This window comes from Macadamia integrifolia, chromosome 1 (genome assembly GCF_013358625.1).
Source record: "Macadamia integrifolia cultivar HAES 741 chromosome 1, SCU_Mint_v3, whole genome shotgun sequence".
NCBI classification, from domain to species: Eukaryota; Viridiplantae; Streptophyta; class Magnoliopsida; order Proteales; family Proteaceae; genus Macadamia; species Macadamia integrifolia.
In genome coordinates this window covers 23,567,787-23,582,697 of record NC_056557.1, presented here as the reverse complement: position 1 = coordinate 23,582,697, position 14,911 = coordinate 23,567,787, and the positions used below count along the sequence as shown (strand labels likewise).

The 14,911-nt window shown below is 36.5% G+C and overlaps 1 protein-coding gene and 1 long non-coding RNA gene across 3 annotated transcripts; both read right to left on the bottom strand.

Annotated features, from left to right (window-relative positions):
* Positions 1-1,592: 1,592 nt before the first annotated feature.
* Positions 1,593-7,358, bottom strand: LOC122074655 (putative leucine-rich repeat receptor-like serine/threonine-protein kinase At2g14440). 2 transcript variants are annotated; one of them, XM_042639578.1, is made up of 10 exons: positions 7,018-7,355; positions 6,379-6,925; positions 5,405-5,862; positions 4,863-4,998; positions 4,709-4,780; positions 4,550-4,618; positions 4,164-4,235; positions 2,104-2,175; positions 1,951-2,017; positions 1,593-1,868 (listed from the first exon to the last, which is right to left on the bottom strand). In XM_042639578.1, the coding sequence occupies exons 1-9, from the start codon at positions 7,088-7,090 to the stop codon at positions 1,966-1,968; spliced, it is 1,551 nt and encodes a 516-aa protein (XP_042495512.1). In that variant the 5' UTR covers positions 7,091-7,355; the 3' UTR covers positions 1,593-1,868; positions 1,951-1,965. The 2 variants fall into 2 exon arrangements, with proteins under 2 accessions (XP_042495512.1, XP_042495520.1); XM_042639586.1 differs by lacking the exons at positions 1,593-1,868; positions 1,951-2,017 and having other exon boundaries at positions 2,100-2,175; positions 7,018-7,358.
* A 2,818-nt stretch (positions 7,359-10,176) lies between these two features.
* On the bottom strand, positions 10,177-10,817 carry LOC122077304. The gene is made up of 2 exons (XR_006139756.1): positions 10,574-10,817; positions 10,177-10,491 (listed from the first exon to the last, which is right to left on the bottom strand). It is a non-coding gene; the product is annotated as an uncharacterized LOC122077304 (long non-coding RNA).
* Between the last annotated feature and the right edge of the window lie 4,094 nt (positions 10,818-14,911).

The window sequence follows — 14,911 nt, the reverse complement described above, 5'->3', positions numbered from 1 at the left end:
GGTGAACAATTGTGTTTGAAACATGGAACAAGGATATAAAGAATAAAAAGGCAAGAATATGAAACATTAGTGATTTTAATATGCTTTTCTTATTCCTCCATGAACATCGCAACTTGGAAGTAGATCATACAACTTAGCACTTACAAGAGATAAGGAAAACCACCAACCCCCCTCCCCCAAAAAATTTCAACAATTATTTTGCAAACAAAGTGCCCACAATACTAAAGAAAAATGCATGATGGTGTAAGGATCTCCATATAATCTTTGTTGACATAGAAAAAACTTATGCAGCATCCCCATATAGAGTTAATTTGGCAAGTGGACATAGTTAAAGATATGGTGTATAATGGTTTGATGACTACAATAAGAATTTGTGAGGGGTCAAGATGGTGAATTTTCAATCTCAATTGGATTACATTAAGGATCTGCTTGAAGCACTTTTTTTTTGTGCTTATCATCGATGATTTATCCAGAAGCATTCAAGATCGGGTTCCTTGGTGTATTCTTTTTGCTGATGATATTTTTTTAATAGATGAAACAAAAGTAGGGATTAATGCCAAGTTGGAGTCATGGAGATCAACTTTGGAATCAAAATGTTATAAGATATGTAGAATGAAAACGGAGTATAAAGTGTGTAACTTTAGATACACTAGGTCGGATCTTGAGGTGGTGAAAAATGATAAGAGGGGGATTCCACAAAGTGATTATTTTAGGTATATGGGCTCAATCATAAATAAAGAAGGTGATATAGAGGATGATGTTTCACAGGGAATTAAAATAGGATGGATGAAATGAAGAGGTGCGTCCGGATTGCTGTGTGATCAACATGTTTCTTTAAAACTTAAGGAAAAATTTATATGAAAATCATATGACCAAAAATGATGTATGGTGCATAATTTTGTGTAGTTAAGAAGTATCATATGGATAAACTGAGTGTAGTTGAGAGATACGTGGCAAAAGTAGGAAGGATGAAGTAAAGAATGATCAAATTAGAGCTGATTTGGGAGTAACTCTAATACAATGACAAGCTACGAGAAAATTGTTCGAGGTGGTGTGGCCATTTCCAATGGAAGCCTTTGGATGCTCCAGTAAAGAGGAGTGATTTGATTCAAATCGGAGGAACCAAAAGATCCATGGGCAGACCTAAAATGATTTTGGGAGAAGCAATGAGGAAATAAATACATAGCTTAAGCCTTGTATCAAGTATGACCTCGAATAGAGCTGATTGGAGGGTAAGGATCCATGCAGCCGATCCCATTTAGTTTGGATAAGGCAGAGTTGTTGTATTTTGCAAACAAAGGGCAATTACTTATTAGAACATCCATGACAATGGAGAGCATTGCCCTATTAGAAACCATGCATTTTAGCCAAGAATGCTAAGTTATCATATGTTTCTATGCACTGAACTCAGCTAAGCCTTATCCCAACTACCTGAGGCCGATTCCATATGTTCTCTATAACAAAAACTAAATATCTGCATAAAGCGCAAGCAAGCCAGATGTATCTATAGTTTCAACCATATGATACTCCAACTTCAAATACATTTGGGCTCTATACAAATTATGGTACACATACAGAGGAACGAATCAATATTTACACAAACAAATTGGATCACATTCATCATTTTATTTCTTTCTTTCCACAAAAAACTACAATCTTTTCCAAAGGAGGTTGGAGAATCTGTGTATTCAAAATGAATAAGTTTGCCTATATGCACACAACCATCACAAGCACACAGATTTGTACTGCAAATTGTAGTGAGAAGACCTTATTTGGTCATTTACAGTGTGCTTGGGCTGGAAAACTTTTGATTCCAGCTTTCATGTATTTGCATCCCTGAGCCTCATGAGAATGTCATACAGATGGTTCTGAAATACATGACAACAAAAGAAATGAATAGAGTTTGTTAACCAGAGCAAGATTTTGTCAATTGAAAGAGATGTACTTTACCTTCAGGTACACAGACTATGCTGCAGGAGGAGGTGATGGCAATAAAAAGTTATTTCCAGGAGAGGTCCTAAGAAACAAATAAAATCAATTAATTATTTGATAAGAAATTTAGGGTAAGATGCATAGCCAAGAACTGAGGTGGTTCACACTCACTTGAGGTTCAATCCAGGTTTTGTTTTAAGACTGTCTGGAATTTGTCCAGTCAGGTTGTTATTTTCTATGAAACTGAAAAACCCAAGCAAATAAAACTATGTTATGGCAAGTATCAAAACAAGTTGCCACTTTCAATCATAAAGAAACATATAGTAATTATCCTCTCCCCACCCCCCCAAGAAGAGAAGTTGGGGACAGGGTGGGTTGTGGACATTGTCAATGCAGGAAGAAAAAGACAAATACCTACAAAAGTATCTATTCTTCACTTCAATGTTTGAACAAAGATTCAGGGTAAAATATACCTCCACCATTATATATGGCTAACATGCAATACATTCAACTGAAGTTATGGGGAAAATCTTGTTGTAACCAAACTTGGTAAAAAAGAAGTTCTAACCTTATTTTTTTGCACTTCTAGTATTATACAATGCGTGTAAAGTCCTGTCATTTCACATGTCAATACGAAAAGCATGCAAGACAATGGCAGCTCTTGTTAGTGACACACTAGAAAAAAGAAATCCTTTTTGCCCTCGACTTAAAGAACTTTTGGGAATAAGAAAAGGGTAATCAAAAGAAGGTTACAACTTCTAAGTTCGAAACCTTGATGACAAAAAGAAGCACCCTAAATTATAAGATATAAAATTTGATCATATAGTAGTACACAGACAGCGGTAGCGCATCAAAGTTGACAATGCAATATACCAGTAAACAAAGGATAAAGGTTGACACTACAATATGCTACTAAATGGAGGAAAATATAGACCAGTTTTGAAATCCAACAGGAACTTGACAATGACCAGTTCATCTGTTATAAATAGGTATTACAGTGTGTATACAAATACTTATGAAGAAGCATGAGAAACAGCAAAAGTCCCAGGTTGGGGCTGGGGCATCAGATATGGGATAAAATCATCAGCAAGTGTATAAATCCATTAGGTTTCTTCCATTGATTCTAACTTCAATCATTTATAGTTCAAGCAAAAAAATCATAGAACTGATAAAGATATAATAACTTTTTTTAACTAGTGAGTTAATCTAATCAAACATTGTCCAACTAAAAAAAAAAAAAGGTCTAATCAAACAATTGCAATAACTAATGTATGGACCAAAACTTCTAGATATAATATAGTAGCTTATCTATACGAGGGATATTAAGAATAATCTGTTTCTCCACAGCAGAAAAATCTAGATATGCAGCTATTCCAGAATATTAAGCTGAAATAGTAGAGCTCCCTTGGTTCCAAATCTTACTCCTGAGTTTACTTAGTTTGCTTTTGGCCATTGTCAAAACATTTCCCCCTACTTTTGGGTGAACTAGTAGGGCATTCCTTTTCTACATGGATCCTGGTAGAATATCCTGGGCACTTGAGATTAAATATTTTATAATAAAAACATAAAATGAGATCTAATGTACTGCACTCACCTATTTTGCTTTTTAGAGTAACCGAAACTGAATGGTCTAATAGTAAACCACAGGCTAAATCTTTGGAATGGTATGCTTCAGTACCAGAGTAAGTGTGGTTGGTTATACAGAAAAGGGATGAAAAAGAATCCATTTCATATCTCTCTAACTTGGGGATAACTTCTAACAGAACCAGGGATAATTTTTTTAAAATCTAACCCAACAAAATAAAGTTTAAAATTCAAAGAATCAACTTATTAGCTTCATGTCTTTTAAACTCACAGTTCTAAGTCCCCTTGCAAAGTGAACAGATCTACTCCAAGATAGATGACCCAAAAGGAATACATCATTATGAAAAAAATTGCACTTTCATAGTTAGCCATCTAGCCCTTTTAAAGGACTTGAATTTCAAAGCTTTGGATTGTCCAAAAGTAACCAGCTGTATATGTCAGTAACATCAATAATCATAGCATGGAGCAGATGACTAAGATGGAGCTGCTTGACTATCATAGCATCACTGAATCAGGCTCTTAAGATTATCGTTCATATTTTATTTGTTGTGGGGGGGGGGGGGCAATACACATATACAGCTGCTCAAATTTAAAGATGTGAAGAGACATAAATGCTTGCATATTATCATAAGAAAGTAAAAACTTACAGTTCACGCAATCCTGTGATGTTCCCAAGCGATGGAGGAACCTCTCCGCTAAACTGATTGACCTCCAAATGCCTTTGAAAAATGGTAGCAATGAATTAGACAAGGGAACACCAAATATCACAAATTCATTTTATAAGGGTGATCCAACAGGATATTATTTCCGACAATAAGAATAAATATTTACCACTCAATCATAAGTTAATACAGGAGGCTAAAGAACGTATTATCTTGTCAAAATTCAAACACCATTGGATTAAGTTTTCCAGTGTTAGATGGTAGAGACTGTGGAGCCATTTATCATGATGGCTCATGAACCCCATATTCATCCTTGTTAATCCAAAGCTGAAAATTAAAGCAAGGAGGGAATATATAACTTATAAACTTACAGAGTCTGAAGTATCCTTAATGGGCTGAGATCAGGAATTGGGCCAGACAAATTGTTGTTCCCAAACCAGCTGTCATTCACAAGATGAAATTCTAAATCAGAAAAATCCTTGTCACTGAACGTTCGGCTTACCCAAGATCCATTGATTTTGAAGACCTACATATCAGTCAAAGCAGTCAATTTGGCAATACTTGGTGAGAGAGATCCTGAAAGACCCATGCTCGAAAGGTTCCTGGTAAAACACCCAAAAGAACAAACAATGTCAAAAGAATTAAAATGAACAACAATAGACTACAAGCTAGGTGCCAACTCACAAAGCCACAATACGGATCTGAGGGGCATCAGAGCATGAAACTCCAGTCCACGAGTATTCACGAGGGAAACAAGGATCACCACTCCAATCAAGTGGGGTATTTTGCAGATTATTCCTCACTCTCTCCAAAGCAATTACTGCAACAGGAATGGAAATGCCATGTCAGAAAATGATACAAAAAATAAGAGAACAATTAACTCAGAGCAAAGAAGAAACCTGGCACATTCTCTTGGAGATGCCCCCACCTATCTCAGGGGATTGCCCTTTTGCTAGAACAAATTTCTTACAGAGTGCCCAAGATGTTAGATTGCATCACAGTGGGCAGACTTCATTCACAATCATTTTCACTGTTTTCACACATACATTTTTGGTTGTAGGTCAGTGCTTGATTATATGGCTATGTCAAATTGGTGCTATCTTGAGTTATGTCCCATCAAATCTGGGCCAAGACAAAACAGCCTGTGGATCCTGGAAGAAGGTTTAGAGTACTTCCAAGAAAACATGCCAGGTTTACTCAACAAGAAAGAACGTTAGTAGCCAAACCATCTCGTGTGATTGTTCTTCCTCCAAGGCTCAACAAACCAAAAATCTCCCCAGCATTGATCAAGGGACCAACATCTGATCCAGCAGCAGGAGTCAGAATTATCTTTGTTTGTCCTGAAAGGGGCCATTTAGTGGCAAAGACAACTGCGCCAAATGGAGTCACCTTCAGGTTGCGGTAATATTCAATTCCATTTACTGTGATGTTCAATACCCTGGAGCTCCCTTGCGAGGCGTTACCATTATCTGCGAAATATAGTGCAATGTAGTAGGTATCATTTAGAAGAGGTCCTGGAGGCCACTGCAACTCCATGGTCTGTTTAGACATGAGCGCTGTGTCAAAAATCTTCTCAGGTGGAAGGTTCCAGAAACCAGAAGCAGAGACATTTCTGATGCTTTGTATTGTAGGATTACTGTCTCCAAATGGCTCCCAATATCGATCAAATTGGTCATCAGGGAATCTGATTATTTATGATTTCAAGCAAACAATAATTAGATTGCTACCCTTTCATATTTTACTCCAAAAGAGAAAGGAAAAAAATCCAGTTTTAAGAAGAAACAACAGAAATGGCGCCTATAAACATTGTCTATTTCAGGATCTATCTATTCTTTATTTCGATAGTCCTGTAGGTTAGTTCTGTTTTTCCTGGGTTTGTATGTTTTCCTTTTGGTTTGTTGTAAGCTCAGTTTTATCTATGCATTTCTTTCTTATATCCTTCAATAAATCTTTTATTTTTCAAGATTGGAAAGAAGAAAAAAGAATTCAGTATCAAGGTTCAATAAAACCAACAAAACCACATTACATCCCGTTTCCAGACCAAGATTACTTGATAAGGTTCTCATTCTAGATTCTTAAATATTACCATAATTTATTTATCATTGCTTCTCGAATTCTTCAATGACACAGCAGGAGAAAATAACCAAACTGAATCAAACAAAAAATTTAATCATTTAAAGAAAGAATTAGCTCAACTTACTTGATGATTGGTCCTCCATATCCAAAAGTGTGCCTGGCAACCAAGCTGAGACCGTAATTCACGAAATCCGTGGAATTGTAGACTGAATCTCCCAAAATCAGAAGCTCCAATGCAGATATAAAGGGGTCAGATTTGGTATAGGTGTTCTGAGCAACACAGACGCTCATGGTCTTCGTCTTAGCAACAAACACCCCTTCGTAATATGACGACATCCCGTTTGCATAATCATCGGTAGTGTTCACAACACTCCAGACCGTCCCATCCACAATCTGATCAAACACCGGCGGCGAATCTACACCGTTAACTCCCCCATAAAAGTAGGTGGTCCGAACAAGATACTTTGCACCTCGGTACGCCGGAACAACGTAGCAGAATTTCCGGTGAGCATTGGCAAGAAGAGGGAAAGAGCGGAGAGTTGAGAGAGTCGGAAGAAGCCCTGGAATGGATACTGTTTTGGGCACCCCAACAGAAACGTAATTGCCGTCGGGCAACCATTGCCGGTTGTCGATTACTGATGGAACGGTGGCGCCACAATCGATTAGAAACCCTGAAAATTAAAACGAGACGAAATGGATTGATGAGAAACGGAAATTGAGATTGAAGTTGAAGAAGAAGTAGATGTGAGAGCTGAAAGAGTACCTTTAGGAGGTGACGGCTGGCAATGGACGGCGGCGAAGAGGGAGAGAACGATCAGTAGAGAGAGAAATGCCATAGTTGAGGGCGTAAGAGTAGTACTTGATACAAGAAACGAAATTTTGATTTGGATAGAGACGCATAGAGAGAGAAGTGGAGAGCATGTCAAGTTTTGGACTAAAGCTTCGAAGGAGTCCTTGGTGAGTTGGGAAGAAAAGAATCGAAGAGAGAGAGAGAGAGAGAGAGAGGAAGTTTGGTTGTGGGAAAAGGAATTTTCAGGCTAGACGGATCGCGGGAAACTGGAACGGTTACAGTCAGTTAGTCTTTACCAAATATTACGGCTCCCCCGGCCCAAATGGACTTTGGTATCGGATCGGTCGCATACCAAAACAAAAAAAATAATAATAATAATAATTTTAAGGTTTTCCAAACACCTAAGAGGAGAGGAATTATTTTAAAATTTTTAATAAATTAAAAGCGGTGTTCGACTTGTTGGAGTTGGAGAGAGTAAGTGGAGAGATGGTAAGAAAAGGAATCATTGGAGACGTGTTAAGTGGAAGAGAGTGGGTGGGTGGGAAGCTTTAGCGCCAGCCGACCGCCACCAACTCCACTCTCCACCGTCTGGTGCAGCGGTGGCAAAGTTTTAAAACTCGGTGGTAATTTCACAACCTAGTCATGTGACCACTGCACTAATGTGGGAACCAACTAGGGGAAGCACATAGGCTTCTAATCAAAGGGTAAGGTGGTCTTTTTGTCACCCCTATATATAAGGATGTGAATTTGAAATTAAAATCGTCTATCAAAATCAAACCGAACTATTTACATCAAAGCCGTAAAAGTTTTTATTAAATGGCCCGATTTTGATTTTTAAATCGAAAGCGTGATTTGATTTTGGTTTTAAAGTTTACACCATTGATAAACTGTTTAAATAAATTGTTAAACCGATTAGCACATACGTAGTAAGTTTAAGCCTTTCAATGTTAAATTTACATATGTTTTAATATAAAAGTTTCTACCAATCAATATATATATATATATATAAGTTTAAATTTACATTAAACAACTATTAAAAAAATATATAACAATAAACAATTCAATTAAATGTTACAATTTACATCCATTTCACTAAGAATTTTAAAGGTAAAGAAATTGTTTGGATAGAGAAAACATAATAAAATCATTTATAAATGGTTTGAGTTTTAATATATGAAACCATTTATTAAATGATTCGATTTTGGCTTTACCTAAAAAATCTAACACCAAACCAAATCGAACCACCTACATCGGAATCAAATCGATTTAACACCCTTATCTATATCTGGGCATAAGTCATAATGCACATAGCTTTACCTCCGCTTTACATAGAGGTGGTTCTTGAATCGAACCCATGACCACTTAATCACAATGGGACAACCTTACTACTCTTGTACCAAGGTCTACCCTCTCTGGCCAAACCTAACATTTATGACCAAGTTTGAAAATATGAAGGGGTAAAAAAAACTAAAAGGCACCTCAAACATAATAAAACATGAGACACCTCATAATATTGCAAAAATTTCCATTGACTGTGTGGTGAGGTTCGCCGCGTAATCCAAGGGTCCAAAAACCCCCTAACCACCCCGCCCCTTCTCGATCCAGCTCCCGCATCCCTGATCCCCCACTGTGGATTCCCATTCAGTCACTATCCCTTTATGCGGTAAGTTTCAGACTTTCAGTCTAGTCATATTTTCTCACCCATGGAAACATAAAGCTTCATAGTGGATCATATGAGATTACATTCTTAATTTCAAACATAAGTAATCCATGTTATATGTAATTCCCATCCAATAATTATTAGTTTTGATATCAACCCACCATAGTACTCAAAATGATGTTAGTTAAACACTTAAACTAGCTTAATCTAAAGATGAAAACAGTACCTGAATCAATGCTAGAGAAGGATTTAACTTTCAGGGAGGGTAGAGAGTGGGGTAGCAACAGGCTTTTGCACAACCTGATTCTGATGGAGGAGTGTGCTGATTAGGGCAACAAAACTCTCCCCTACAGAACCCCCACTCCCTGAGGGAAAACCATTGATTTGAGCTTCAGAATTTGAAACTCGGTTCTTAATATAGAATCTGAAACCATTTGTACATTCACAAAATAAAACATGCATATAGCAAGAGGTGCGACAGTAACTTTTCTCACAATTCTTGGTGATTCTTTGTCCTCAGGGGCTTAATACTCCAAAGCAGTGAGCCGGCGGAAGAGAGGGAAGAAATGTTAAAAACAGTGACATACTTGGCAATCGTTATACTCGCCATAATGGTATATTAACAAGGACAATTTATCCTTCAAATTCTGATTTATTGGCAAAAGAGGCGAAGTAATAGATTCATCATTCCATTCCAATCTAACCAAGAAATGGAGAACGAATTAATGTCTGGTTCGGGCCATACACATGCAAATACAAATACAATAAAGCAGAAATCATAAATGAACTTTGCTTAATGATCACAACATCCAGTTTGTTACTCAGCAACATCTAGATCTGTACTTTACACAATTTCAGCAAAAAAGATGAGGAAAATATGTTCAGTTATGTCTTTTTTCTTTAATCAATCCAAAGATACAAGTATGTACATTACAGGAAGGTGGAAACTCGAGATTTTCACAATATAGACCACCAATAAGATACCATTTTGTTGACAAAATAATCCAGTAGGATTAGTGTGAGAACCTGCTCTCTACTTTTCACTAAGGATGTGTTTGGTTCGCATTCTTGGAATGCATTCCCAAAATGGAGAATGCATTCTCTACTTAGAATGAGAACGTCGTTTGAAACACCTTTAAGTTAAAATGCATTCTTAATTTTAGAATGAGAATTATGTTTGGTATAATATTTATATTCTCATTCTTAAAAATCCATTCTTCGCCTGCCTATTATTATTACTATTATTTTAAAATTCTTAATCCATTATTTTTTTTAAATTCCTTTTTACTTGCCACTTCTTCTCTACTCTTTAATTGTTAAACCCAACTCAATACCCTATGTAAAATTGAAATTTGATTCTTATGATTTAGCAATAGACAACAATTTTCAAGAGCTTTATATTTTATCACGTAGGAAAACACATTTGAATTTAAAACCATATTATAATGTCAATGGTTAAATGGGTCTCCATCTCAACAAAGCTATAATTTTTTTTTTAACATAGGAAAGAAAATTCATTGGAAAACTACGAGGAGGAGGGTCGGGAAGTTAGAAGTTGATTACAGATCCATTCATTTAGTAGCTAACTGATGCCCCCTACGACTTGATCACGACATTGTTTCACCAGATTAAAAATTACAAAACATCTACTAAAATATTTCAAATCCGAAAAAAAAAAAAAAAAAAAAAATCTCTCATGGCCAAGTACTTTGATTCTCCTTAAACAAATTCACCACCTCCGCATAGTTAGTCTAGAAGACGACACCTTTGTCTCCTAATCGCCATGTCTGCAACAAATCCGACAAATTATGTCTAAATTCATAAAAGTACAAAAAATAAAAAGTCATAAATACACGAGTCTCCATCAACCTGCTGCATCTTTTCCATCATATCAGCAAAATTTTGTCTAACTTGTCCCCATGCACGTTGTTGCCGCATAGTAACTAAGGACGGAAAGCCGGAACCCTCTGTATTTTCCTCGTTGTTATGATTATTATCAATGATACTTAAGTCTTCACAATCATACTTGTCAAACAAGCAATTTCTTTCCCCTTTGGCAGATTGGATGACTTCTCTTGTGTATCCGTCATTCTTATCTTACTTGTAGTCACTTCAACCGGGAAATAACCATAAGGATGTCCAACCTTGATGATTGTGACTAATTAATTCAAACATCTAGATATAATAATTAAAAAACATAACACATTAATAAACAAAGTGCAACTAGCTAAGAGGCTAAAGTTAAGATCATCACAGAATCATACAATAAATAAGAAGAAATAAAAGAACAAACAAGCTCAAGCAAAAGCACATGGATACATAAGAAAGTCATTGGTGTTGCAGGGGAATATGCTTAACCTGTCATGCATTGCCAGATCTTAGAACACAAACAGACAAGTTGCTATGGATTAAGTTGCTTGAAATGATTAACGAAAGCTTAAAGCAGCAAATGGGAATCGACCAACAGAGCACAAACAAATTTCAATATAGTCACAACTGGTTATGATCATCATATCCAAAGGGTGGTGTTAATTTTGGGAAACATAATAGATTAGTTTAAGAATTAACTCATTGTTCTAGCCTCCATGCTTTCAGGAAGTTTCTTGGGATCTCTCTCTCTCATATCAGTAAAGAAGAACACGATAGAAGTTGATACATAAGGTAGGAAGAATGCACAAAGCAAATGCCTAGTCTCTTGAATGCACAAAGCAAATGCCTAGTCTCTTGAATGCACAAAGCAAAGGCCTAGTCTCTTGACCAATAGTTGGCTACATTCAAATTAATTCTACAATATTCAATTCAATATATGGAGCCTAAGAAAAAAGTTTTGCCACACTTGGAGACTCACCTTCCAAATACTCTTGCTCTATTCTAAGACAAACCATACACTTAACATAAAAAATTGGCATTCTCAGAAGTTTATCAAAATATCTTCAAGCAAAGAAATGGGAGCCAATGAAAACTTGAGAAACTATAATGTGCTTCAAAATTAGAAGAAAAAAATTGAATAGAAAAAGACTTGCATAATTGAATCAATTGATGGTTGGGTGATCAATATAACAAGAGTCCCTTTCCTATGAGCACCAATGCAGGAGTGGCCTTAATACAAATGAAGGTGTAAGCGTAATTTCAAAAGACCCAAACTCTGAAATTCAAGAAAAAGATGAACTCAAGCTTCATTTCAGAAAACCCAATCTTTGGAATTCAAGTAAAAGATGAACAAAGCTTAATTTCAGAAGACCCATTTCTAAAATTCAAGTAAAAGAAGAACTAAACTTAATTTCAGAAGACCCATCTTTGGAATTCAACTAAGCTCATCAGAAATCCAATAACAAATCAATGAAGATACAGAAGCAGTAACATGATAAAAAAAAAAACAATAAATTACTCAACTCAAATATCAAAAATGCCCAAAACATAAAGCAAAGCTACACATGAAAATAAAATTAGAAGACAATATCGAATTGAAGCTTCTCTTCTTCAGTTCTTCTATCCTTTTTTTTTTTTTTTTTTTTTCTGATCAGGAACAGGAAAGCAAAAGACTAGAAAGCGAGGCTCAAAGCCACAACAGTGACTCTACTACGAATGGAAGAGAAAGATGGAGGTTCGTGGGTAAGCGTGTTTGGTTGTAAGTTGTTTGGCTGCGTGGGAGCTTTGATGGGTCACACCTGAGGAGGGTTCGTTACAGAAGAGATAGGAAGGCATCAGAGGAAGAGAGAAGAATCTTACCTTGAGACAGACATCAAGTGAAGCTCTTTGAAGGAATCACGGTTCTTCCCTCACAGGCTCCAACAACAATTTAAAACAATGAACAACAAAACCCTAAAACAATCAGACGGAAATCAATATGGATCCAACTAAATCCAAGTTATCCCCATCTTCCAATACTAGCAAGCAAATAGAGTGGTTGATTCGTACAACATAACAATTAATAGAGAGCAAGAGAGAGCGAGAGAGAGAGAGAGAGAGAGCATAAATCTGACCTTGAACCAGAGAGGGTCAAAGTGAATATAGGATCAAAGCTTAGTAGAAGCCTTTTGAGGAACGAAGGTACCTCATGTCACAATTCTTTGCTGAAGCGCAGTGTCTCTTCTCACCCAAGCTCTCTTGAGGCTTCCAGATTTTTAAGGAAAAGAGGTCAAGGACGATGTCGGGTTTGTAAGGGTCATTGAGAACGTGTTTTCCCCCCTTTTTCTCATAACGTGGAATGGGTCATTTTGCCCGTTCTAGAATGGGCTGCGTTCTATACCGCATTCCCATGCTCAAGAACGAGAACAGATACCAAACACTATTCTTAACACCTTAGAATGCATTCTAAGCATATAAAGCATTCCAAGAACGCAAACCAAACACATCCTAAGATTTTATTAGAAAATGCAATTACAAGAATGATTCTCAGAATATCAACAACTATGGTAGAAAAACCCAGTACAATTGAGTTCACATCAAACACAAAACCAGCATATCTAACCTCTTTAACAGTAGAATGAGATTAAAAAATAAAAATAAGAAAGTGAAGATCGTCTATTCCACCACCATTTCAAGGGTTGCTGAACTTGTCTTCAAAAATCTGCTAGGTTTCCAATTAAAAGGCCCTGGAACACTAGGAAAGAATCCTAAATAAATAAAAGAAAAAACATTTCTGCACCTTAGATACAGAACTAAGAGAAGGTAATCAACCACATGACCAGCTTGTGCAGAGACACATTTAGCACCTACTAATCAAACATACCCTCTTGAGATAAGGTGGTCTGCAAGTATGATTTCTAGATACAAGATAGTTAATAAGGGTACTCATGTTCATGAGCTATTGATTGAAATACCCATACCTGTGGAAAGACCACTGGCAGAGGTTGAAAGACTGAATAGAAACCCATATGCAATAGTTATTAATTCTACACAAGACTTACAATTAACAGTTTCTTGTTTTGGCAAGGGAACTATTACTAACATAAACATTAATGAATATCCAAGAACTCTAAGAGTGCCAGAACGTTTAAATTTCAAATATTTTCAGAGAGAGAATGCTGTAATATTGCAGCATAGCAGCCTCCCCTAAACTGGAATATCAAAACTAGCCCAAGTGATCCTAAATCAATATATCTACATATTACAAAAAAAATTAAAAAAAAATAAAAAAAAAAACCTTGCTTGCACCACTTTCTTTTTGAATCCATATCAAGCATGATCTGTCTTCATGTCATATCAAGAATTCTCAAATCACTTTGAAGAAATTGATCATATACTCAAGGCGCCAAAACATAGGAATGATTGATTATCCAGTAAGTCCCACCGAGGAAGATACTTGAATGCTTGGATAGGCACTTCCCAGGGGATGAGTAATGAAACCAGTAATGATATCATTCTTTGTTCTTGCAGAACAACACGATTGCCAAAATTCTGCAAGTGTAGATATGTAGGAGCCTTGGCAAAGCTTGGGAAGTTGGTCTGGGGGCTAATCCAATGACTTCCATTCCAAATAAATTTCTTAGCCCTTCTATGGAATGTAATCTAAAGTTACCAATTTTCCAAGAGCCTAAGAAGAAGAGTAAACTAAGTATAGCTAGATTAGCAGAAAATGAAAGAGAGAGAGAGAGAGAGAGAGAGAGAGAGAGAGAGAAAGAGGCAAGACCAACCTTTCTGCTCAAACAGAGTAACACAGAAAACCCACCTTCAGGTCTACAAAACGATGGTGTATAAGGAATAAAGGGAGAGATAGGGTACGGGCGGCTTACAGTGATTTGATCGGAAGCCATAGTATGACTATGATTGTGATACCAAAATGCGATCTTTGAAACCTGCACACGGGAATATTTCTGGTGTTCATCATTTTTCGAAGCATAAAAAGAAAGTGAAATAGCTCAATTTGCTGCGCTAAAACCTTGATATGAGAAGAGCTGAAGTGTAAAAAATGGAATGGAGAACTCGATTTGCAGAACCTTGATATATGAGAAGATCATTTGGCAAGGTAACCCAAAATATAGGATTTGGATCGGAATCGGCCATGACTGGTCCTGATTCTGATCGGATCAACACGTCCGATTCGATCCATGAGTCCATATTTTGTTTTTATACTTCTCTTATTATTTTTTCAAAGGGTTTCACAAGAATGGCTTTATTTGTCTTCTTCTTCTTCTTCTTCTTCTTCTTCTTCTTCTTCTTTCTTTCTTTCTTTCTTTCTTTCTTTCTTTCTTTCTTTCTTTTTTT

Bases quoted from the DNA above. Each gene is read 5' to 3' on its own strand.
- LOC122074655 (XM_042639578.1), bottom strand. From the start codon at position 7,090: ATGGCATTTCTCTCTCTACTGATCGTTCTCTCCCTCTTCGCCGCCGTC. The intron at 4,619-4,708 runs GTAGGTCTTCAA...TGTGAATGACAG, and splicing joins TTGACTGCTTTGACTGATAT to CTGGTTTGGGAACAACAATT. The intron at 2,176-4,163 runs GTAAGTTTTTAC...TGGGTTTTTCAG, and splicing joins ATCACAGGATTGCGTGAACT to TTTCATAGAAAATAACAACC.